The 27037-nt window shown below is 41.6% G+C and overlaps 1 protein-coding gene across 2 annotated transcripts in view; it reads right to left on the bottom strand.

The window, feature by feature from the left end:
* ccdc33 (coiled-coil domain containing 33) overlaps positions 1–27037 on the bottom strand; it is a 309934-nt gene that overhangs the window by 176200 nt on the left and 106697 nt on the right. For both annotated transcript variants that reach the window (XM_051920613.1, XM_051920615.1), the window contains exons 7-8: positions 25481–25644; positions 16958–17091 (exon numbers count right to left, since the gene is read on the bottom strand). In XM_051920613.1, the coding sequence (XP_051776573.1) occupies positions 16958–17091; positions 25481–25644 (298 nt within the window). The remainder of the gene's footprint in view (positions 1–16957; positions 17092–25480; positions 25645–27037) is intronic.

The raw sequence follows: 27037 nt of genomic DNA, 5'->3' as shown, positions 1-27037 counted from the left end.
CAGGACAACTCTGTGAATGACCCTGAGTGGCCCAGCCAGAGCCCAGACTTGAATCCGATTCAACATCTCTGGAGAGATCTTAAAATGGCTGTGCACCGACACTTCCCATCCAACCTGATGGAGCTTGAGAGGTGCTGCAAAAAGGAATGGGCGAAACTGGCCAAGGATAGGTGTGCCAAGCTTGTGGCATCATATTCAAAAAGACTTGAGGCTGTAATTGCTGCCAAAGGTGCATCGACAAAGTATTGAGCAAAGGCTGTGAATACTTACGTACATGGAATTTCTCAGTTTTATTTATTTTTAATAAATTTTCAAAAACCTCAAGTAAACTTTTTTCACGTTGTCATTATGGGGTGTTGTGTGTAGAATTCTGAGGAAAAAAATGAATTTAATCCATTTTGTAATAAGACTGTAACATAACAAAATGTGGAAAAAGTGATGCGCTGTGAATACTTTCCAGATGCACTGTATATATATATATATATATATATATATATATATATATCATATTGTGCTATCTAAATAGTGATTTTCATATCTATCTATATAATCAGGTGTTTTTTTTGGTTTGATCTTCTTGATTTGATATACTTTAATCTTCAAGGGTTAATTGTCTTTTTGCATGATCTTTTGGGGGTCAGAGTGCAGGTTTAAATGTTTGTCTCTCTATTCATCTGTTGTTTAGTTTATTACATATCTATCTATCAGTCTCTCCATGATGGTCCAGGTTAGCCCCATACTCCTTGGCAGATTCTGAGAGCCATAACATACCTTCCATAACATACCTTAGGACAGTGGTTCTCAAACTGTGGGGCGGGTCCCCCTAGGGGGGCGCAAAGTAACAAAAAGGGGGGTGCGAAGATGTGAAAAAAAGAAAACAAGAATCAAAAATATGAAAAATACATCTATTGAAACCAAAACAAATTAACCTAAACTACATTCTGATACTAGAAAAATAGATATAGAGTTAGATAAATTTTGATAAAAGTTAAGTAGGTATAATAAAATATGCATCTATGATATATCATTAATTGAAAAAGAACAAATTGGCATAAGTGGCTCCTTTCAAAAAAACCTTAGGAGGGGCACAATTAAAACTGTTATGAAAACTCGGGTGGCAAATACTTAAAGGTTGAGAAACGCTGCCCTAGGATGAGCTGAGCAAATGCAAACATCAGAGGTACATACAGTCAGTAAGAGGTAGGTGCAAGTGCTTAGTGCTTTTACTTAAAACAAACAGTGTCCTAAAGTGCAGTGTATTCTCAATAAATAAATAATCCATAAAAATCCAGTGCACATTCTGCAGGATAAAAGCAACATTTCTGAAATCTAAATAAAACAGTCATTTGAAATCCAGACAAAACCATCCCCAAATCAAGTTATTCCTCAGTCAGCCCAACATGTCTTTCAACCCACGTCTCCCCAGCGCACCCCAGCACGTCTTCTAACTGGCAGAGATGTCAACACCTAGGACCACCTCACCTAACTCCCATCCACCTGCATCGACTGTCATCCTTTGGGACGCACACAGCCAGATCTCCGTCATTCCATACTCCAGTGCAGTACTACATGGGAAGTTCTTTCGTGATCTTTGTTCCTACACTGTTCATCAGGGACACCCTTTGGGGCGCCATTCACTTTGCTGTGAAGCACAATCGCCCTGACCTCTGTGCTTGAGGCTTCTGCCATCTGGCTTTCTCACAACTGTTCACCTTTCAACTGTCCTCCTAACCATCCTTTTTTCTCTTTCTATTGCCCCCCCTGATTTCACAGTGCAGGCTTCTTTTATAGCACCAGTCAGGAGCAATGCTGTCATCATCAGCTCTGAGATTTGAATGAAGCATTTGACCACTCTGCTTACATTTGTATGTGGATACACAATCAGCCAAGCACCCCAATCAACCTCGGAGAGGCGTGAGCACATTCCCATGTACACCCACCTCGAGCCTGCATGCTCTGGGACTCCTGGTTATTTATTTAAAATGCACACTCCACAAACCCCTCTCATCACACACCTCCTCACATGGGGGGGATCCACACTCCACCCCAACTAGTACAAATGGTGGCCCAGGTATGTGGCATGGCCTCACTGCACTATACTAAAAGCAACTGAAATCTCTAGTAAAATCCATACTAAAATAACAAACCTAAGCCCCTTTGTATAAAGCAGGACATTAAAAGAATGACTTATATGACCATATGATAAACAAATAAATACACTTAAGGACACTAGTTACAAATAACTTACCGTATATACTCGCATATAAGTCGGGTCTTGAAACCCGAAAAATTGGTCATAAAATCAGACCTCAACTTATTCACCCGTTCAAAAATACGACACTTAATTAATTAATTTTTTTTACATCTTCTTGCCTTCTCCAATCTCGCACCAGTTTCTCAGACACATTGAATTTTGTTGCAGCAGCGCACTTGCCAATTTCTTTTGCCACTTTGATGACTCTTAATGTAAAACCAACTTCATATTTTCTTCTGATCAAACAATCCATCGTAGATAAGGGATGCTCTTACGATAAAGGTGTATGAGGGTGTGAGATGCAAAAAACACAAAACAGTGCAAACGTCGCTTCGGAATAGTTTGGGTTTTACCGTGTGGTCACGTAGGCACAATACATAGAAATAAAAGGCTGTGTGCTCTGTGGTTACTCTCTCAGGTGGGCATTAGCATATTGTAATCTCTTGGACCAATAGCGTGGGTTTTCAGCATTCAACTTATACGACCAACATTATAAAATACTGGAAATTATACGGTAATTATACAGTATAGGCAGAGTGGTGGCTCTGAGGCTAAGATCTGTGCTGGTATCCCGAAGGTTGCCCGTTCGAATCCCCGTCACTGCCAAAAGAGATTCTACTCTGCTGGGCCCTTGAGCAAGACCCTTAACCTGTAATTGCTCCAGGGGCGCTGTACTATGGCTGACCCTGCGCTCTGACCCCAAGGGGTATGCGAAAACTAACAAGTTCCTAATACAAAAAATTGTATAAGGCGAAATAAAGAACAACAAAAATAAAAAAATCAAGCCCTGACTTATCCGCGGGAGAACTTAAACGCGAGTATATACGGTAAATGAAAAACATAAAAGTAAGACAATTAAGATGACAAAACGATAAAAAGGCAGTAAACATTACAAAAACACTCACCACATAAAAGCTTGCTTAAAAAGGCACGTTTAATATAAAAGCAGCAACTAAGGAAGACTATCTAAAGACATAAAGTTCTGTAATCGATCACCCATTGACTTGCATTTAGTTTGTGGGACAGCGCAAAATTCCACATCAGTTGACTGCAAATTGGGACAGGGCTTTATAGTATGTTTAAAATATAGATAGGACCACTGGCATGAAGAGTCTTATACTGTATGTTAACAGAAGAATCTTGTAAGAGACCAATATTTAACTGGCAGCCAGTGCAAGGAAATCAGTGAAGTGGTTATGCATTCCCAATGTTTACTGAGTGTTCAAATTCTGGCTGTAGAATTCTGTAAGTGTTGTAGTCTCTTCAAGTACCAAAGAGGGGAGTATTACAATAATCTAGCCGAGAGATGACAAAAGCATGACTAAGTACAATTGATATCATGATCAATGAGAGAAGCTGAAAGAAAGCAGAGCTGGTCACAGTCCTAACAGTCTTCCATTTAGTCCTACAGGGGTGCCAGTGACAGCTCAAGATAAGCCTGCAGTTCAATCAAAGCATTTCAATATCACAGGCTTATTTTCTTGCCTTTGAGGCTCTTGGGACTTTCGGTCTCATGGTCTGATGTGCACTTATGATTTACATTATAGGCAGGAATAATTTTAGTGTTTGCGCAGATATGGGGCTTGGATGGGATGGGAGATGAATATGAATGGAGTGTGTCAGTTCTGGTCGAAACGCCACGTGTCAGCAGGGAGCAGCAGGACTGAGGCCAGTGGATGGCCCAAAGGCATTTTGTGATGGAGGCTGGACAACTAGTCTTAGAGGTCTAATCAATTTGTCAAGTGTCAGTGTTTTGAAGAGCAGCACTGGGGGGCTGCAGAAGTCAAAATTATTTAAGGTATAACTGAGCCATACAGCAAACTGTGGGAGAGGTGAGACTTTTGATGGTGACTTCCCTATGGAAAGTAAGACCACTGGTGAGAATTCCCATGTGGTGCATCATAAAGTGCAAAAGAAAGAGCGACAACTCGAGTCTTAACTATGCTTTTTGTAAAAAAAAAAAATTCCTGATTGTATTGTATAACTACAAAACCTGATAGGAAGGTTACATGCCAGCCTCACGGGCACTGACAGGCATAAAAAAACAGAAAGTGGACCAGAGAAGAGAAAAGGGGGAAGAATGCTGTGATCCTGTGTATGAAGCGTGCGGGTCATCGGCTTACAATAAATCACTCCTGAGGTCTCAGCACCTTTTTGCAAGTTTTTCACATTTATTTTTCAGCTGATTTGAACAAATGATTGGTTTTTGCCATCATTATTGCTGATTTAAAGTGCATGTTGTGTGTCAGTATTCTCCAGTAGCAGTCTGGCTTTTCTTGTGGAATTGCTTTGCTGCCAGCTGAGTAATAAGCGTCAGCGTCTCAAGTGAGTGATGGCTTTTCTCGCTCTCTGCCTTCTGACTATGATGACTGTCTTTATTGATTCTTTTCACATAAATATTTATCAGTATCCCATCCAGGCTTGAACTCAGTGCTGCCCAAATAGACTGTAGCTGCTGTGACCCTAGCAGAGGAAATGGAGGGATGGACAGACTTCCCACAGGTTTAGTAGAACCTGCTGAGAATAAGATGTAGCTGGGGAAAGGCAGTTCAAAGAGAGACCCCTTTCCAGGTAGGTTGGGCGTGCAGTGGGTGTCAAAAGAAGGGGGTCAATACAATACAATACAATACAATACACATATGGGAAGCTGAAGATATTCCCCTCTAATCGCATCATAAATACATAATTTATTGTTTTGTACATTATTTTGTGTATATGCTTGTGTGTATAATTAATTATATAATTAACGTGATATTAATTCATATGACATTGTCCTGTTCCAGTGCACAAAGCATACAAGTAACCCTCCCCATTTATCCGGGCTTGGGACCGGGCACGAAGAAAACACTGGTTTGTGCATCGTGGAAGCAAATCATTGTCACAAATTAGAAAAAGATTTTAATTAGGTTCAGTTTTGTGTGAATAATCTGATCATTGTGCAAAAGGACATAAACGTATCAGTTTTACAATTATGCTTAAATATTCTGCTTAAAACATTTCCAATAATGAACTGTAAAAACCAACCTATTAATACATTCTAATATAAGTGTGTTGTTACTGTACCGTACTTTAATGATGAATGAGAGAATCATCAGTAACAGAGCTCTCGTTCACCCATGATGATTTAGTTTTAACTGGAAAGAATCAAGAATCAGCCGACAGCCGGGCGACACTTAACACATGCGCATTAATCACCTACATGAAAGACGCCGACAGCATCACGCATGCGCTTTAGCATTGCAGATAGATACTACTACTACTACTATGTACTGTACTACTGAATCGATTTTCATAAACCACTGAAAAGAGTCGTTCAAGGAAAAAAGAGGGAATCATTCGTTAATTGTCTCTCACTATTAAAGAAGCACACGTCTCTAGAAAGTGTTTTCAAAAGTCTCCGATTTCAGGGGTTCAAACGCTGGGGTAGAGCGGACAAAAAGTTTGCTCTTGTGATCTCTCTATTATGGAATGTGCCAAATGGTTTATGAATTGGGTTGCCAGATACTTGAGTAGCCAAAGGAGGACACTGAAGGCAGCAAAGGAGAACATAGTGAAAGTTTTACTCCGGAGCAGGGGCAGTTCTTTCCCCCTATGAGATCGGAGCGCGATCTTATTTGACGATGAATATGAAGAGCAGCGTGGTCTCCTCCGAGGTCGCAGGACGTTACACTTTGAGAGTTACTTCGAAGTCCGAGTGGAGGTTGGTCCCCCTCGGAGATCAACTTTGTCATTTCCAATCATACATCAAAGACCATTACTATTGGTTGGGTGTCCCCCACGAAGATTAGAGCGTGCTCATATTTATAAAAAAAAAACAAAAAAAAAAAAAAACAAAGACAAGAAGTCCCCCTCGATGATCGGAAGGACTCAAGCCACGTTAGCAGAATGGAGACGGTAGACCATTAAAAAGCCGCACAGTTTGCAGGTTTTTAGCTGTCTGCCGGACTGATGACACGATGCTAAAAGGAGGACATCTGGTAATCTTATTTATGAGGCGGTCCAACTGCAGTTCCAGTCGCTTGGAAACTATAATCACCACAAAAGTCACTATATGAGGTTAACAATGATTGACTAGGTTATTTGCAGGAATTGATTTTCACGTGCGATAAGCTTGTTTTTAAAGACCGATTTTGACAGATAAATTACTAGACATGGGGGCATCTGGTGCAGAATTGGCACAAGTCCCGGATGGGGTGCCAGGCCATCTCCAGGGCACACCCGTACACACATCCAAAGCGAATCAATTTGCGAGAGGGTTGAATGGAGAAATCATTAGCACAAGTGGCATGGTCAGCAGCTGCCCCTGTCTGCAGCATGCGTCAGGTATTTAAAGCGAGCTACAACGCTGCAATCGGTTCAAATCTTCCGCTTAGTCGCGTCCACGTCCCGCAGCGGGACCACCGGGCATCAGTATGGAGCTCACACTCCCGCAATCAGCCCGCTCGCTCTTTCAAAGAAGCCATTAAGCCGCACATGTAATTATTTTGTCACTTAACATGCTGAAACCACGCTGCTAAAATAGTCAGCTCCACACTCCGCAATTATTATCAGCAGAAGAGCTTTTCAGACCGCTGGATCAGGAAAGCAATTTCAGCGAGACAGATTTCACTTTTTCGAGCTCGTAGAATAAAAGAAGGCAGAACAGGTGTGCTATGGGGAGTCCTCCTTCCCTGTCTACACCGCAGGTTCTCAATTGGGCAGACCGCGCGAGGCGACGGCAAAGGTGCATCTGGCTGGTCGCTAAACAGATGTTTATTGAATGTGTTTTCCAGAAATGGAATCATGACACTAATGTATGTGCGTGCCGTGTCGAAACGATCCCTCCGGGGCTGAGGAAAATGTCGTGCAAAGGCATCAAGACTATCTGTGGGCTATGGAGATGGCTCTCCTTCGTAGGCAGGACACCTGCACAGCGCTGCGCAGTTGGAGGAGAATTTGACTGCGTCATTATGCAAACCCTCCATAATAAACTTGGAGGGCATCCGAGCATTCTGGATTGAATTCCACAATATAACGGTTCTAAAATGATACTTTTCTGTGGTTCCTCGTGGATCCACTGTTTGACAAAGAACCGTTTCATTATTGGAAGAGTTCTCTGCATATGAAATTGGTCGTCTGTGCTTTAAAAAGGATCCTAATATGTGAACAAGACAGAAATCTTTAATTTACAGTAGGCAACTGTGCAGGAACAGCTCAAGAGAAATCTGTTACTATCTATCCATGGTTATTTATGGACCAGGTAAGATCCATCCATCCATCCATTTTCCAACCCGCTAAACCCAAACACAGGGTCACGGGGGTCTGCTGGAGCCAATCCCAGCCAACACAGGAACCAATCCTGGGCAGGGTGCCAACCCACCGCAGGACACACACAAACACACCCACACACCAAGCACACACTAGGGCCAATTTAGAATCGCCAGTCCACCTAACCTGCATGTCTTTGGACTGTGGGAGGAAACCGGAGCGCCTGGAGGAAACCCACGCAGACACGGGGAGAACATGCAAACTCCACGCAGGGAGGACCCGGGAAGCGAACCCAGGTCCCCAGATCACCCAACTGCGAGGCAGCAGCGCTACCCACTGCGCCACCGTGCCGCCCACCAGGTAAGATACTGTATATAAACAAAAGATTCTTTATGGAGTCTTCATGAGGACAGTTCTTTTGGGAACCCAACATGTTTTCTCTGTGGCGTCACTCTGAAGAACCACTTTGGCACCTTTATTTTAAAGAATGCAGTGTTCATGTTCTGACAGTGGTGTGCTCTATGAAAAGCCATCCATTTTGAGCATCTTCAATCTCGGTCCCAATCTCCAAGGGCAGTGCCTATCCCAGCGACATCAGATGTAAGACAGGAATCAATCCTGGGAAGGGGTGGCATTCCATCTCACAACATAGTTTCATAATCCCACACACGGGGTCAACTTAATTAACCTAACAGATGTACACTCTCTGAGCAAATTACTAGGAACGCTATACTAATACTGAGCAGGGCCTCCTTTTGGTCTGAAAACAGCCTTGGTTCTTCGTGGCATGGATTCCACAAGATGTTGGGAACATTCCTTTGAGATTCTGGTCCGTGTTGATTTGATTGCATATGCAATTTCTGCAGATTTGTCAGCTGCACATTCATGCTGCGAATCTCCCATTCTGCGCCACAATACCAAAAGTGTTCTGTTAGATTAAGATCTGGGTGGCTGAGAAGGTCACTGAAGAACACTGAACTCATTCTCATGTTTCATGAAATCAGTTGAGATGACTTTTGCTTTTGAAGACAGGTAAATAGTGGTCATGATTGTGGTAACAATACTCAAATAGGCAGTGTAATTCAAGTAATTGATACTAGTGCATCAAAACTGTGCCAAGAAAGCATTCCCCACACCATTGAATCCACCAGCACCATACAGCCTGGACTGTTGGACACATGGCAGAGGTTGGGTGCTTGGATTCATTCTGTTGGTTGGCAAATTCTGACCTTACCATCTGTGTGCCTCAGCAGAAATCAGAGATTCATCAGACCAGACTACGTTTTCCACTCTTCAGCTGTCCAGTTTTGGGTGGGCCTGTGCCCACTGCATCCTCAGCTTTGCTGTTTTTGGCTGATAGGAGTGGAACCCGACAAAGTCTTCAGCCGTTGTAGCATATCGGTCTCAAGGTTTGCTGTGCTGTGTATTCTGAGATGCTTTTCTTTTCACCACAGTTGTGATGATCTGAGTTAGCACAGCCTTTCTGTCACATTAAACCAGGCCTGGGTCATTCTCCTCTCACCCCTCTCATCAATAGAAACTGCCATTCACTTGGATGTTTTCTTATTCTTTGCGCCTGTCTGAGTAAACTCTAGAGACTGTTGGTGCTGGAAAATCCCATGAGATCAGCAGTCACAGAAATAGTCAAGCCTATCCTCTGACAGTCAACAATCATACCACACTAGAGATGACTGAGATCACTTTTTTCTCATTCTGAATTTGATGTGAACATTACTGTAGCTCCTGACCGGTATCTACAGATTTTATGCATTGGAATTGCTGCAACATGATTGGCTGACGAGTATCATTGCATGTACAAAGGTGTTCCCAATTATTTGCTCAGTGGAGTGCAGAACGTGAGGGAGGAATGGACATTGAAGCAGCGCGCTATATAAAAACTGATCGACTGATTTACAGCGTTTGTCTTCCCAGATTTATTATTTGAGTTTCTAATTTAAACAGGTCCTTTCTCTTGAGTTACTTGATGTCTGCCTTTCCCGCACGGAAGCAGAGCAATAAAACAGGCAGAGCCTGCGCAATCCTTTAATCTGCTGCTTTCCTTTTCTAACACAATCGGCGCGCCAATGCAGCGTTACTTGTAGCAATTATGGCTACATGGATGCATCTCCACATCCCAGACGTGCGTCCTGACATGTCAGGCTTGTGCTGGCAGCTTCAGCAGTGAAAGCGTTTTTGAGAAAGCAGCAGCAGGAAAGCCAGGCGAACACCGCAGGAGCGAGCGAAGTACGCGCACTGACGCCGGGATTTAAGACCGGCAGCCATGCTGACACAGGACCCTGCAGGGCGCCAACCCCTAATTGTACCATCTTACTGTCATATTTATAACCCGAAAAAGCTCATAAACGTTGCTTTCGTATGTAATTGCAGGGAGTACCACGGGTCAGCGAAAGAGATCATTTATGATTGTGTCACAGGGAGGTTCTCCCGCTGAACTCTACAGGAACTTCGCTGCTGAAAGGAGCGCAGTGGGGCGTGGCAAGCAGGGGAAAAGAGAGAAAAAAGGAAAAAAACGGAGAGCGCTGCATATCTAATCTGCTGTCATGGTGTGTGCTCTGCTGAACTGCGTATGTGAATGTTTAAATTATAAAAGACAATAACCAGGACTGCTCAAGGTACAGTGGTTAGTGTCAGCCCTGCTGCTTGAGGGGCCTGCAATCATGTGAAAAACTAAGTACACCTCATGAAGCGTTTTTTCTTTTTAACATATGTGGACAGATCAGGATTTTGATCTCATTTAAAGACATATGTCCAGATAAGAGTGATAAATACAACAAACACAATGCCATAACTGGTGGTGCAGTGGTAGCACTGCTGCCATCGCAGTAAGGGACCCCGGGGTTCACTTCCTGGGTCCTCCCTACGTGGAGGTTTGCATGTTCTCCCGTGTCTGTGTGGGTTTCCTCCGGGTGCTTTGGTTTCCTCCCACAGTCCAAAGACATGCAGGTTAGGTGCATTGGCGATCCTAAATTGTCCCTAGTGTGTGCTTGGTGTTGTGTGTGTGTGTGCCCTGTGGTGGGGCTGGTGCCCTGCCTGGGATTTTGTTTCTACCTTGTGCCCTGTGCTGGCTGGGATTGGCTCCAGCAGACCCCCGTGACCCTGTGTTATATAGTGGGGTGGACAATGACTGACTGACTGACAATGGCAGAATTACATTTTGTAGTCAATTGTTTAATATAAATAAAAATAATGCAAATTTTGCAAGTGAAACAGTAAGTCCACCCATCCATTTATTACTACCTCAGATACCTCAAATTACAATTAGGGGCACCAGATCAGCAGGTCATTAGAGAGGGTCTTGTCTGGTCCCGTGTTTTTTTGCTTATTGAAACCTCAAATATTTACTTTGCTTTGCTCTTGACGAGTGTGTAATCACCCATTGCTAAGAGGTCTCTGAGGCCTTCAGATAGAAAGTTACAAACGCCTATGAGTCTGGGATTTAAAAAAGTCACAAAAAACATTTAGAAGTCAACCATTCTGCTCTCCAGAAAATCATCTACAAGTGGAGAAGATTTGATACAAATGCCAACTGGTCCAGGGCCAGGCTGCCTCAGCAAGTTCAGCCCAAAAGAAGAGAATAAGATGGTGAAAGAAATCTCCCAGACCCCCAGAATTTCATTACGGGACCTCCAGGTAGCTCTTGCCACTGTCGATGTTAAAGTCCATGAGTGTACCATTAGAAAAGAGGCTGCACAAATTAGAACTACATGGAAGGTGAACCTGTTCATGGTGAAGACTAAAATTTGGATTTCTAGAATAATGTGGTACGGCCAGGCAAGGCAAAGAGAGAATTATCTGGCCACAGTATCTGAAGATATGTTTGGTGAAAACCAAAGAAAACATTTGACAGTGAAGAACCTCTAAAGCATGATTGTGTAGATGTTATGGTTTTGGGGCTGCTTGCTGAATCAGGGCTGGGGAAGCTCACCATCATAGAATCCACTATTATTTCTTCATTGTGCCAGGGGGTACCTGAGAATAATGTGGTGCCATTTGTCAGAAAACTGAAGTTCAGCCAAAATTGGACCATGTAACATGAAGGATTCTGGAATGGCCAAGTCGGAGCCTGGATCTCAGTTGTTTTGAGATGCTGTGGAAGATTTTAAACAGGCTATGCATGCAAGATCTCCTTAAACATCACACAGGTGAAAGAATTCTGCATGGAGGACTGGGAAAAACCTGCCAGTTGAGGTCAAAGACTCCTAGACAATTATAGAAATGCTAACTTGAAGGGGTAAGATCAGCTATTAGAGCCTAAGGACTATTTATTTTTTTCAACAGACGGAAACGTGCATATCTACGGAAGTCCTTCATTTTCACTGAGTAAATTATTGTAAGGTCAAATTTTTATTTTTTTGTATTATATAACCTGTATCTGCAGATACTGTTTAAATGAAGATCAAATTTTGATACAGCATGTCCACAACATTTCATAGGGCGTAGTTACTTTTCACATAACCCGTGCCCTGGTCTTTGTCAATGTGGAGTTTGAATGTTCTTCCACTGTCTGTGTGGGTGTTTCTTCCACAGCCCCCAAGATGCATTTGGATTGGACTGGAGACTCTAAATCAGACCCAGCAGGTCTATGTGTGTGCCATGCTCTCTGTCCAGGTTGTTTCTTGAAAAGGTTTGGAGTTGGATTAGGCACGTTTAGAAATGTATGCACATTCAGTTTAATGCAGGGAGTAACATTTAAATTAATCTGAACATTTGAAAAGGTGCGTAATGGAGTGGTATAGTGAGGAGTCGAGTTCTTTTATTGGCTAGGACCTCGCTTGTCTGTGTCTGTCCCTCAACAGTGAGAAGCCATGCTGTCTGGCTGAGTGATGACTCCAATCTATGCAGGGTAGCTGTGTGCCCAGTGACTGATCTCTGCTCAATGCCATTATGATATGCTCTAACTTCCTATGACCATGTAATAAATAAGCATGTTCAGGAAAATTGACTTATTAACCTTAAAATAATGTTTATAATAGATGGTACTAAAAAAGATTTAATCATAAACTTATTCTATAATTGCACAGCAATGTATTTAATTAAAAAAATACCTTTTAAGAAACATCAAAATGAAAAGCCATTAAACAATTTGATACGAAACACAGGAAGCCATTATTGTATTACTCTTAGAGATTAAAATAACCTTCACCTGACCCCACTGAGCTGCTCATTTTTCCTTTGGCTTTACTGGACAAGCATTTGCTTTTATCGGCAGGAGCTTCCCAGATGAGACTGCTCTACTCCAGACCTGTGACTTCCAAACCATACAACTACTCATATAATTAAATCAAATAACTGCAGCCATCCATCCATAAAAGAATTCAGTGTTTTGCCATTAGAGCTTCTTAGGGAGCCAGATCCTGTCTCATTGGCATAAGGTACAAGAGATTAGAGCCCAGCCCTGAAAATCAAAGACACCACGGTTGTCATGCCACGTTCCAGATATGTCCATTATATGCCCATATCATTGGTCACGTCTACCACATGCTGTTTATCTCTGGCCAAACCTCAATCTTTTAATTGTAAGGCTACTACAGTTGCACGACAGCCAGCTGAGATGCCTCACTTTTTCAGATTTTTGCTCCCAGCATTCAAGTGTTTTACTACTTAAACAAAATCATAAGCCATTTTGGTTTGGCTATTTGTTTTTTTGTTTGCTAACCATGAAAAATGTGATTTTTACAAAATTATGTATGTGCCTTGACATTTGTTCAACTTAAAATATAGACTATATGTCATATTAGGAAGAGGGATTAAAATGAGAGGAGGGTAACTCAATAACACTGGCAACGTTCAGACTACAGTTCACATCAGGCAGCAAAGGTGAAACTTCATCTAAGACCAAAAATGAGTATGCCATTCTCTTCTGAATTAATTTAGCACTGTTTAACAGGATTACAGCGTATGTCTAAGAGTGCATCATTTGGACTTTCCCAAAAACAGTTTTTCTCAGGCAACACCACATTTGGTTTATTAAATTATTCAGGAAAACCTAACTCTATGGTTTTGTTTATGTGGAGCTCCTTATGATTTCATCTCGACAGATGTATTTTTGAGCACATTCTGGTTCGCCTCATTTGACACTCATTAGGTGTTTTCTTGTTCGGATTATATCTTTTCAATCTGTGTTTAATAATCTGAATTCATCTCTTCATAATTTAACCCGTCCCTCTCATCCAGTGTTACAAAAGAGCCATCAATGCACACAAATGGCTCCAACCTCGAAGTGCAATTCATTCACATTTCAATGCATTGTTTCTCCCTTTTCTCCTCCTGTTTAGGTTGAGGCACATTAGATTAGCTCTAGGAAAACATCAGAGGCCAATTTAATGGACCAATTAGACTTTGGCCTAAGTTCCACACTACTATGTTTGTGTTTAAAAACACAAACATTTTTCTATGTTTTCACCTTTTGTCCACACTACCCCAGCATTTTTAACTCCCTAAAATGGGGACCTCTGAAAACTTTCTCCAGAGTTGTATACTTTTGAATATTCAGCCTCAGTATTGCAGTGTGGATGGCTGACAACGTAGTCTTTTAAAAACACAGATTCTAATTGAGCTCTTATTATGCGCCCTTTCCCTGATTGGATCCTGCTCATTACAACATCTCATTCCCTGATCGGTCACCCTTCACAGAAGAAAACCATATTAGAGATCTTTATTCTGACATACACTGCAAGATCATGGTGAAATTCTTGTACCACAGCTGGAGCGCTGTATAAATAAATACTGTGAATAAAGGAGAGTAGCAGAAGTCAAATTAAGCAAGTAAGTGTGAAATAAAAAGTAACATACAGTACAAGTGTACATAAACCAGCAGGTGGGTACAGAATACATTGCAGGGCAGGTAGGATCAGGTTACTGGGAGTTCAGTGACCTTTTGACTTTGGTGGAAGAAGCTGTCCCTGAGTGGTGAGGCTCCAGTAGTACTTCTGAGAAGGCTGAATTAAAAACAGGGGATGAGCTTAATGGCTGCCATCAAAGATGATGGATGTCAGCTCTCCTCAGACATTTAGTTAAGTAGATGGAATGACGCTGTGGAAGGTCAGTTCCATTATTTTAGAATCTGTATGGACAGTCTGTTGGAATGAGTTTGCAATCCTGGTAAGTGACATTACCGAACTACACCATGATGCATCTGGTCAGGAAGTTCAGTAGTGTTTTTGGTCTCACCCCAAAGCCCTTTAGCCTCCTGAGGCAAAAAGCCTTTCCTGAGTCTTTTTTGGTATACGAGTGGTGTTGACAGACTACCAAAAGGCAGACAGTGATGTGGACACGAAGGAACCTGAAGCTGCTAACTGTCTGCAACAGGAGAGTTATGGATGTGGAGTGGAGCGTGACTGCCTTTGTTCCTTCTGAAGTCAACAATGACCTCCTTTGTTATGTCCGACATTCAGGGAGAGGTTGTTGTTGTTGCGGGCACCGTACAGTCGGGCAGTCAGGTAGCATGCATAGAAGAGTTGTACTAGTTGTGTTCTTACCTGTTGTGATGGACGGCCGGGATGCCCAAAGATGGAAGGATGGGGGAAGGCAACTACTTTAGGACACTGCCTCCCCCAAAATGCTAGATGGCAGCTCCCCTAGAGTGTAGCAGTGCCCGGATTCCCCACAGGGCATCCTGGGCCTTGGAGTTCGGATTCTAAGCCCTTTTGGGTGCTGTGGGTGCTGCCAGGGGGTTCTGTGAAAGTCCCTGGGGAGTCATGCTTCCCTTATAGCCCGGAAGTATTGGGAAGTCATGAAGATGGAACCCCCAAAGTACTTACGGGCTGATCAAAGACCTGGAATTCTCCATTTCCATCCGGGTCAAGGACCATTTAAAGGACTGATGTGAACCCAGCAAACAAGCCAGAGTTGGGTGGAGGTGAACAAAGCTTGCTGGGAGGTGTGGAGGAGAAAGACAATTGTTTATTGTGGCTGTGGTGCTTGGAGAGCACTGTAAGAAGGAAGAAAGTCAATTAAAAATCTGCTTAGTGCTTTTACCTAGTGTCCTGCGTATCTGTTTGTTGGGTTAAAGCACCACCTAGCGTCCACACTGTATAGATCTAAATTGTGTTTTGTACAGTTAATGTTGCATACATGTGCAAAAGGCAAATGATTTATATGTGATAAATCCTATGGCTGACGGCACTACCATCTCTTCAGGGATTTTTCCACCAATGCTTGTATGCTCTGTGTGGGCAAATACTCATATGCCATACTGTATGTATTTTCAGTTATTTTAGTATGAATGGAGATACTTTTGCAAATAATGTGCAAACGCTAGTATGGACAGAGATCATTTTAGTATAAAAATGACATTTTTAAATGAAAACATAGTAATGTGGATGTTACCAAAGAGTGATGTGTTGACATCTCAGTGTCTTAATTTGAATTCATCTCTTCATAATTTCACCTGCCCCTCTCACCCAGCAGCACAACTGAGCCATCGATACCAACAAAGGCTCCAATCTGAAGTGCAATGCTTTCATTTCTCAATGTATTGTTTCTCAATTTTTTTTTGTACATTTAATCAGTTTTTCTTAAGGTTGAGGCACATCAGTTTAGCTCTAGTAACACACCACAGACCCAATTATTGCACTCATTAGACTCTTATTTCAGAATACTGTAAATATTTATGCAGCACTGCACTGGATGTCGTAAATCCTGACTGGTGAGGTTAAGACAACATGACCTGGAAGGGCTGCAGCAAAATACAACAGATGACCTGTGTTTTATCCACACATTATTTGTTTTTAAAAGTGTTTGCTTTGTCAAATAATGGATAAGTGAAGTTTACATGAAACATTCAGTGACATTTTTTATTGTAATTTCACCCTTTTCAGAAAGAAAATTTGTAGATTGGTGATAATTAACTGCAATGTGGATGTCACCTTAATAATTAAAAGTGCCAATCGAATGCAGGCAGGTCAGACCCAAGTGTAAGAGTCCCATAATTTAGAAAGCAGTTACCATCAAAGATCTGCACTCTGGATGACACCTGAAAGTGACTAGCATGACAAGACACCTGGGGAGGGAAGCGTGAAGATAAAGCAAACAGATGGAGATAATGATGCGAGCCTGACAGGGACACAAGAGCTTTTTATTGCTGCCTTCAGTAGGTAATTACGAGGGATACTTATCTCCTAACACTGGTGCTTTCTTGTTAGCCACACTAATGCACTTTGCTTGTTTTACCACGGCCATTGCTGCCTAATGAACTCTGCAGCTCACGTGCAGTTGAGCAGACAAATTAATAGACTGCCTGAGATAAACCTGACTCTCTCACAGCGGCACCTAGCAATGTGGGTGACGCCTCCTCCTAAAGAGCCATGCTTCCAGGGCACCTTACTTCTGCCTGTGAGGGAGACACAGCGGGCTATGCAGTAAATGAGGGCAAATGATTTGATCAGATCTGCTGAACCCTGTGCCAGCGAACGCTGCCCCCCTCGGGAAGCCCACCTTCATCTTTAACAAGCTCATCATCCACCTCCACCGTCACCTTCTCCTCCCACGATGGCGAATGCGTAGGCTGCAGGGTGGCATGTGTGACCCCTTGGGCGCTCTTCTTCTGCTTTTCATCTGAGCCGCTGCTGCTGCAGAGGAGGAAGAGACAAATAAGCATTATTACTTGGCATCACAAAGCTAAACGTGTAAGTTTTATCTCAAAGGGAAAGTCACTGTGGTAGTCCACAGAAATGCGCACTTAGTATATGGAGCTCTTCTCATTTATGAACTCCAATCAGAGATGAGGAGCTGTGAAGAAAGTCAGCTATTGGCTTCTCAGTTAGCAACAGACAAGACAGACACATTGTATGGTCTTTATGGCAAATACAATGCATGCTTTACAAGCAGTAGTCAGCTACTTCTGGAAGAAAATAGAAATTGAGAACATTTTCAGAAGAGGAAATCAAAAATTTACAATATGCATCATATAAGCTGTATAATAACATAGCATTCTGAAGCCCTTTTAATCCAATTCAGAGTTGTAGAGAACCAAAGCTCAGGGTGCAATAAAGGAACCAACCCTGGACAAATCCTAGAGCCTTGCCTACTCACTCACATACCAAATTAGGAGCCACCAATGCGCATACAGAAATTGTGAAATATGTAAATCACTAAACAGATTTTTGGAGGTTTTAATGGTTTTCTCAAGTGGAAAACAAGGATTATTTCTACCTAAACCCTTTGCTGTTTACCTGTGTTATTTTCTGTAGCTGTGTAAAGCATGTAATCTGTGGCACACCTGTGAAATAAATTTGATTTACGACTCTCGTAGTGGTTTTTTAAAAATGTGACATGCTGCATATTGTCCACATGAAGACACACCAAAATGCCCTATCATGCACATTACTGTGCTTCCTCTACCGGAAAATCTCACTCCACAAGAAGCCTTCCTCTGTTCTAGTTACCTAGCAACTGCCCATTCCTGTGTCTTGATTCCTCCAGAAGAGGTTGAGAATGTGCAGTCTGCAAGTGTGGTGGAGCATCAAGTTCTTTTTTCTGTCTCCTATGCATCTTTAGGATTGTAATCGACAAGATTTTCACTACAGATCTTTATTTAAATACTAAAAGACAGGCAGACAAGTGTGTAAGTAATGCATGTAGATACTTCCAAACAGATCTAAACATCTTTGATTTTGCGTCAATAACACACATTTCAATTGAAGAGAAACACATTTTGTTTAATGATTTTTTTTTTTTACAAGTTTTTCTTTGAATTTAGTTTCACGCAAATCATTTCACTCATTACTCCTCACCATTTAACCTATTTTGCACATGCCACTGTGTCATCCACAAAAATCTGTTGTCACCCACGGGCAGCAATTAAATGCCTGAATGAGAGTAATTCCATGCCAACCAGGGGATGGCAGAGTGCACTAACTCTTTATCTCACTTCTCTGCAGACCACTTACGGGAAATCCTGCCTGACCCTGATGACGTTATTTCCGTTCCGCCCCCAATGATGAGGTCACTCCCGGTCCCGCCCCCACAAACGATGCCACTTCCGGTTCCGGGCCCATTGATGATTAATTTCCTCTGCTAGTCTCTAAAGCCACCATCTTTATTTCACAAAGTCAGTTCTGTTCTGGACTCCAATCTGTACACATCTGTACAGCAATTATTCCTATTTTTGCAGCCAGGAAATAATTTACGGGTGGCTGCCTCAAACCTTTTTTATGACTCTGGTCTATTCTTGTTTAATATGATATACAATGAATTCAGAAAGTATTCAGACTACTTCTCTTTGTACACACTTTGCTAAGTTGTAGATTTAATATTAAATGGGTAAATTTGACATTACTGACCAACAATCTACGCTCCATTATCCACAATGACAAATTGAAAACATCCATCCATCCATCCATTCATTTTCCAACCTGCTGAATCCTAACACAGGGTCACGGGGGTCTGCTGGAGCCAACCCCAGCCAACGCAGGGCACAAGGCAGGAACCAATCCCAGGCAGGGTGCCAACCCACCGCAGGACACACATACCAAGCACACTCTAGGGCCAATTTAGAATCGCCAATCCACCTAACCTGCATGTCTTTGGACTGTGGGAGGAAACCGGAGTGCCCAGAGGAAACCCACGTAGACACGGGGAGAACATGCAAACTCTACGCAGGGAGGACCAGGGGAAGCGAACCCGGGTATCCTAATTGCGAGGCAGCAGCGCTACCACTGCGCCACCGTGCCGCCCAAAATTGAAAACATGTTTTGCAAATTTATTTGAAAAACTGAAGTCTCTCATTCACAGAAGTATACAGACCTTTAATTCAGCACTTTGTAGAAGCCCCATTGGTAGCAATTCCAGTTTCATGCCTTCTTGGGTAAGTCCCTATAAACTTTGTACACCCATGGATTTCAGCAGTTTATCCCACACTTCCTGGCAGATCCTTTCAGGCTCCATTAAAATGGATGGGTAGCGTCTATAAACACCTACAAATGCTATATGGGACTTAAGTCTGGTCTTTGATTGGACCACTCAAGGATAGTCAGAGACGTGTCCTGAAGCCACCCCAGTGTTGTCTTTGCTGTATGCATTGGGTCATTGTTCTGCTGAAAGGTTAACTGTCACTCCAGCCTGAGGTTGCATAAACTCTCTAGCAGGTTTTCTTCAAGGACCTTCTGTATTGTTCTGCATTCATCCTTCCCTCAATTCTGCACTGTCTCTCAGTCCCTGCTGGTGAGTAACTACCACATTAGGCAGGTGATGAGTTGTGCTTGGAGTTTTAAGAATCTTTTTCCTTATCCTCTGAAATTCCAAGATATGCCTTTTAATTGAGAGTCTTTTGTCTACCATAAACACCTCATAAATTTACATTTATTTAATTTGGTGGACGTATTTATCCAAGGCAACTTACAACATTTGTGATACAATAGGGTACATTTCTTTTGGTTTTCCAATTGGAGCACAGGCAGGACAAGTGACTTCCTTAAGGTCACACAGTGTCAGTGGCAGGATTTGAAACCACAACCTAAGGGTTTGAAGTCCAAAGCCTTAACTACTTAACTACTACTGCAAATGGTGTGCTGCTGAGATGGTCATCCTTCTAACAGTTTCTCCAATCTCAGCTGAGGACTTCTGAAGCTCTTTAAGAATAACCATTGCTCTCTTGGTCACTTTCCTTATTATTATTATTTTCCTTATTATTTTTTTTCTCCAGCCATCTGGAGTTTTTTTGTTTTTTCTGTCCTCCCTGGACATCGGACCTTACTTTTATTCTATGTTAATTAGTGTTCCCTTATTTTAATTCCTATTTATTTTGTCTTTTTCCTCTTTCTTCATCATGTAAAGAACTTTGAGCTGCATTATCTGTATAAATATGTGCTATATAAATAAATGTTGTTGTTGTTTCCTGATCAAAGCCCTTCTTGCCCGGTGACTCAGTTTGGCCAGAAGACCAACTCCAGGAAGAGTCCTATTGATTCCAAACTCATTTGCATTTCACAGATCTTGAGGCCACTATGCTCCTAGTAACACTCAGAGCTTTAGAAATGTTTTTATACCCTTGGTCTGATCTATATATCATCACAGTTTAATCATGGAGGTCTACAGAGAGTTCTTTGATTTTTTTTTCTGGACATGTGTTGTAAATTGTGGTACCTTAAATACACAGGTGCAAGTGTGCCTTTCTAAACAATGTCCAATCAGTTCAGTTTGCAACAAGAGGAGTCTAATCAAGTTCTAGACACAATCTCATATAATCAAACCAAGCAGGAGGATTCACAAGAGCACAATTTGGAGTGCCAAAGCAAAGGATCAGAATACTTCTTTGAAGGAGAGATTTATGGTTTGAATTTTAATAAATTTGCAAACCTTTCTAAAAACTATGTCATTATGTTGACTGATGGGCAAAAATGGCCATTTTTTCATTTAAAATGAAATTTGCAACACAATAAAGTGTGTAGAAAGTGAAGGGGTCTGAATACTTTCTGATTTCACTATAGCTGGATATACTATACAATAAGAAGCAACTGGGGGCTTTAGTGTATTTTTTTATCTCATAGAGGGTCACAGCTATCTAACATAGATAGATAGATAGATAGATAGATAGATAGATAGATAGATAGATAGATAGATAGATAGATAGATAGATAGATAGATAGATAGATAGATAGATAGATAGATAGATAGATAGATAGATAGATAGATAGATAGATAGATAGATAGATAGATAGATAGATAGATAGATGATAGATAGATAGCTGTGTGTCATCAGCATGTAGCTACTGCTGAATTTTCATAATGTCTACTACATTTTACATTTTGACTGATTACTTTTCTGAACATCCACTTTACCAAGCTAGAAGATGATTGACTTGTTAATCGTTGTCTTAGCATGAATGAAATTACAGCATTAGAATTACAGACAAGATAATGCTGTTACACAATTAGGCAGCAGGTAGGAGAAAGTTAATACAAGAACAGTGGCCTTAGAAAGCATTTCAGAGGTTATTACTTGATTATTTGAATATCTGCTTGGGTGACACATTCACACTAGCACACACTGCTGTATTTTTCAGTGTTTCCGAATGTATGTATTTTGGTATATTTTATTAATCCTGAGAAGAAATTGTTTTTTCGTATGACCTTGTTATTAACTTTTCACTTTTTGGTTGTCTGCAGTAGGTTGGCGCCCTGCCCGGGGTTTGTTTCTGCCTTATGCCCTGTGCTGGCTGGGATTGGCTCCAGCAGACCCCCGTGACCCTGTGTTAGTATATAGAGGGTTGGATAATGACTGACTGACTTTTTGGTTGTCTGTTACAGTGTTTGTCTTATGTACAGAGTGTGCAGGTCCTTGACATTTCACAAATATGAAGTGTTCTTGAGAAGAAGTTAGACGCAGCAGAGGTGGAGGAATGAGATAAGCTTTCTAATTAGTAGCGTCGTTCCAAATATGAATGACATCCTTGTCACTGAGTGTCCACTCCCAGCCAGCCCAGTGCTTCTTTCTTTTGATTTTCTTAACCAATCAGCCTTAGAAGCCTTGATTGTCCTGTTAGTTGGTATAAGTCATCAGAAACAATTAGCTGCCAGTGCTGGTGACAAAGGGTGAAACTGCATAGAAGCTCAACACAAACACAAGCAAACACAAGTAAACTTGGCCTTTTATTTCCATCTGTGTTTGCCACCAGGACTCATATCAACTGCTTTAACAAGGTAGCAGACGTCGGCTCAAATTAACTTCTCAGTAACAGAGCACCCTAAGGAGTTCTGCTATGCAGGAAAGAAAGTGACTCATTAAATTTGCATCTTTTTGCCATCCCTGCACAAGAGGAATATTGTACCAGGCGGCTCTTACTGATATCTATAAGTGGTTATTTGCAAAAGAGAAGTTTTGATCCTCAGAGTGAATCAAAGCTTTGTTCAGTTCAATTCAGACTTTGAATCAAAATTCTTTAAGACTGTATGAATTCAGGGATGCAGCTACCGGTGGAGTCACCAGGTGGCAGCAGTACATGGCAGCCTAAAGTCTGGATGTACAATGGTGTGATGCAGAAGAGTCAAATGAGTTTGGAGCCGGGTGTTGCAACTAAAACAAGAGCCAGTAAAAGGACTGGGAGACAAAATATGGTCGAGTCTGAACAAACGTTACTACAAGGAAACCGATTAAATATTTCACCAAACCAAAATCGCTAAATCGAAAATCAAAGTTCCTGAAATGCAAAGTAGTTAGAGAGTTACAGAATGAATCTCACTTAAACACTCAAGGTATCCAAATCTTGGACGATCCAAGAATGTCATTAAATGGTTGTGTCAATGGCATCACATGCCGCACATTTCTGGAATTGTATGGGTAATGTTACTCTAACAACAGACAGGAAAATTGAATTCTTGGTTAAAAAAAGGAAAGATATATAATTTATTTATTGTTATCATTTATTCAGCTGATGCTTTTTTCTAAGGTGACTTACAAAGCAAGTTATAATAGATACAAGAATGATTAGAGGGTGCTAGCATTAAACGCAACAGAGAACAAGATACTACTACTATACAGTTATACCTGCAGTTAGACTAAGACAAAAGCCAGCCTCCTAAACTCTTTGTCAGGATAGCAGCAGATATCCATTATTTATTTACTTAATTATTGATGCATTTTATGGAAAAGTTGAGGGTCTGGTGTGGAGAAAGATGTTGCATTCATTTCATTGAATTGAAAAGTCAGTCAGTAGACGTTTCAGTCTACCCTTTAATGTTATGTTTAGACTAAAGCCATGCTCTCCACTGCGGTGCACTTTAATACAGCTCATCATCACAAGGAGATGAAAGGAGGGAGCATATTTCCACCTCAGACACAGAGAGTGAAATTATCACTATTATGTTATAGTAAATCTATGAGCTACAGACATCCTCCATGAACACTGAAGTTATGTCCATATCCCAGGGCGCCCCTCTCTTTTGACATTTACCTTAAGGAGTGACATGAGCATTTTGTGATTTGCTTTCTTAATGTAGTGATCATGTATTTATGAAGACAAACCTCCTCTACTCAGAAAATACCAGATCAGAACCAACATAAACTAGGAATTAGGAACGCCTAAATGAAAATTGAAGATACACAAGGACAAAAAACAAGTCTGACTTAGTACAAGGGCTACAATGAAAAGAAGCTGAAGATTCACATACCTATATTGAATTGGTCAAAAGGCATGAGGTCTAAACATGGCAGGGGAGCCAGCCCCCACAACTATAATGTTCAATTGGTCAAAGAGACTCATCAAGGAAGATCAAGACCGCCATAAATCCAGACTAATAGAGAAACTCAAGAGTCTTTCTGTCTCTACCAGTGCAACCATCCAAAGTCCATGCTGGATTAGAGACAAGTCAGTTTACTAAAACCAGGAGCCACCTGGTTATCTGGGAAAACTGGAAACCTAGACTTCTACAGGAACAGCTGCTATCCATTCAGGTTGTATTGGCCTTATTTTGTCACACTCATTTTGCTTAGCATCTGTTTTGGGCACATTTAGAAACTTAAGTTAATATATAATGCATGAATTAAACATAAAATCTTCTCTCTTGGTACTCTGTCTTCTTGTCTGGGGCAAGGCCGGATTAAAAGCAATACAGGCACCCCTCAGCTCACCTCATCACCCTCACTAGGCACACAAGTTTACTTTCATTATCATCATCGCATACTGTATGTTAATAGTAAACTTGGCGTAGGGATTGAAATAGAAAAAAACATTCCAAAACTTTCAATTGGATCAATGGTTTCTAACTTTTTTTTGCTCATTATTGCAATGAATGTAATAAACAAACTGTGAAGTGTTACAACACATCTATGGGAAATCAGCTTTCTTCTGATAGCACAGGTAACGAACATTGAATATTTGACGGCATAAAGGTAATATACGGCGGTGGGCTGGCACCCTGCCCGGGGTTTGTTTTCTGCCTTGCGCAATGTGTTGGCTGGGATTGGCTCCAGCAGACCCCCGTGACCCTGTAGTTAGGATATAGCGGGTTGGATAAAGGATGGATGGATGGATGGATAAAGGTAATATATAACTGAGCAGCTTGGGTTTTCTTATTGGCACCAAATAAAAAAAAAAAAAAAACAAACAAACACGGTTCATTGACATTGGCATTGTTAGGTGCGTCTTATTTCCTGCAGTGGCCTTGTCTTCCTTCACATTGTTATTCCCATCTACGTTGGTGTTATGGGATGCCACAGAATTGGACCACACATTGCTTTGGCCTTTTCCTGACCTGATTAGCCTCCATTGCAGTATTTACAGCTTATTCAAAGTGTTGGTTCAAATTATTATTCCAGTTTATTTTTTTGAAAATGTCACTTTTAGTTTTTTTTTTTTTTAATCAAAGCTGCATCTTTTGTTTCTCTCTCTTTTTTCAATTTGCTGCACCACAGGGCCCTCGATTTGAATAAATATTCATGTGGACTTTCTCTCCTTTGCTGCATGGTAATATTAAATTTACAGTCTCATAAAAATGACCCATCAGACATCTGCTTTGGTCGTGGCCCACCCATATCAGCCAACCATGAATCATACTTTTTTCTTTTAAAATCTATTTATCTAAGTCTGATTGGATAGATTTATAATCATTAGGCTCAAAGTGGGGTAGAAGATTGTGCTAGATAGTAGATTGCTGCTGTAAGTGTCTGTATTGCAGGAACAAACATGGGCTTTTTCAGCACTTGAAAAGTTTTAAAGTCCAATGCCTTAGCCACTGCATCATAGCACATGTTCAGATATGGCTGACTAGACATGCAATATATGACATTTGAAGGTGTGTTATTGTGGGGAATCCCTCACCAAGGGCTCTACAAATGCTGCCCATGTTTTCTCTGTGATCATATTAATAAGGCCTACTGTGAGACTCGGGCTGGAATATGTTCCTGAACGCCTCTGAGAACCAAAGCATAACAGGACAACCACCACTTGTGAAACTTACAGAAGACAAAGAGGAAGCTCATCACTCCTCCACAGTTAATAACAAGAATGCATTCACACTTACACAGTGGCGAAGGGTTGTGGCACAGCACCATCACTCAGGGGTGGCAGATTGGTGGCACCATGCAAGATCACTGTGATGGCCTCTTTACCAGGCCTGGACACGTGCCAGTTGTTGATGAGGATGGCTCGTGTAGGATCGCTTCTTTTTGGAGGAATTTCCATCACCTAATGGGGAAGAAAGAGACATTTTGAAGATGTTATATTTAATGCATCAGTTGAGTAAATTTATTTGTAACTCTTTAAGGTAAACACCATCAAAAGGTTAAATAAGATAACAAGGGTGAATGAAGTAACAATGACATCACCTGTGAATTAAATGCACCATTCTCAAATTGGACATGATCCACATTACCCTCAACATCCCTGCTGCCCTGGATCCTTAACAGTTTGCCTACCAACACAACAAATATATGGATGATCTCCCTCACCCTACACACTGTTCCAGGACATCAGGAAAGAAAAGAAACCTTTGTCAAGATGCTGTTCTTCAACTACGGCTCTACTTTTTGCACTACTGTACCCACCATCCTGGTGCTGAAGATCACAGACCTTAGTCTGAGTTTCACCATCTGTGGCTGAGTGTTTGACTTCTAAGACTGCTACCTCAGTCCACTGCTATACAGACTATTCACCTATGACTGTGTAGCACAGAATGAGCGCAACAGCATCATCAAATTTGTGTATGACACCACCATGATTGGCCACGTGCCCTTGCAGTGTATGTGACAATAAAGATCTAACGTAATCTAGCATAGTTCAGGATTATGGGAGATGGAACCTACCCTTGATTTTCATACAACTTTTTCCAGCATTGCTCATTCACTGCCCTAAGGCATCTGCATCATTATAATGGCCTGTTGCCAAACCACAGCCACAACTGTAATTATCTATTGGAATTCGAATGTGCCGTCACTCAAACGGACACTGCATTCTGCGAGTTGCTACTTTGCACCCTCGATTTGCTACTTGACAGTTTGTAACCGAGCCTTCATCCAGACTGTGATGACTTGCTGCAGAATGAGCACAAGCCTGATGTCACGGTCACAGTGGTCTTCTACCCAGTGTATTTGCACACTCCCTGTGATCATATAAGCAGCAGGAGATCTCCCATCTCCTGGTGTGTTTGCTTGTAACCTTCTTTAGCTCCTTTAGTTTATCACTGACAATACTTTGGCTCCTGCACATCACTGCCCTAACAGGTTGAAGAGACATTGTGGGTATGACTAGACACCATCATAGAAAAGCAGCTAATGAAAAACTACCAAGCCTTGGCTGTCCACGTTTCACTCACCGACTGGTTGCCAGTGGAGTTAAATAAATATGCTGCAGCACGTTGATTGACTCCAGGTATTATGGGATGTCTTCTGGCCCACATGACATACTGTAAAGTCAATGTATCCTTGGTTCTTCTTGAAATGACACACTACCTTATAACACAGTGAAATTCAGTAGCCTGAAGAACTAGCAATGTGTCTCCTCCTGTCAAATGTACTCCATGAACTGAGCACAACACCTGATAAGGTGCAAGGTGCGCATGGCCGTAGGAAGGCAATGGTCA

The sequence above is a fragment of the Erpetoichthys calabaricus genome, chromosome 17 (assembly GCF_900747795.2).
Source record: "Erpetoichthys calabaricus chromosome 17, fErpCal1.3, whole genome shotgun sequence".
Lineage (NCBI taxonomy): Eukaryota > Metazoa > Chordata > Cladistia > Polypteriformes > Polypteridae > Erpetoichthys > Erpetoichthys calabaricus.
This window is presented reverse-complemented; position numbering and strand designations above follow the sequence as displayed.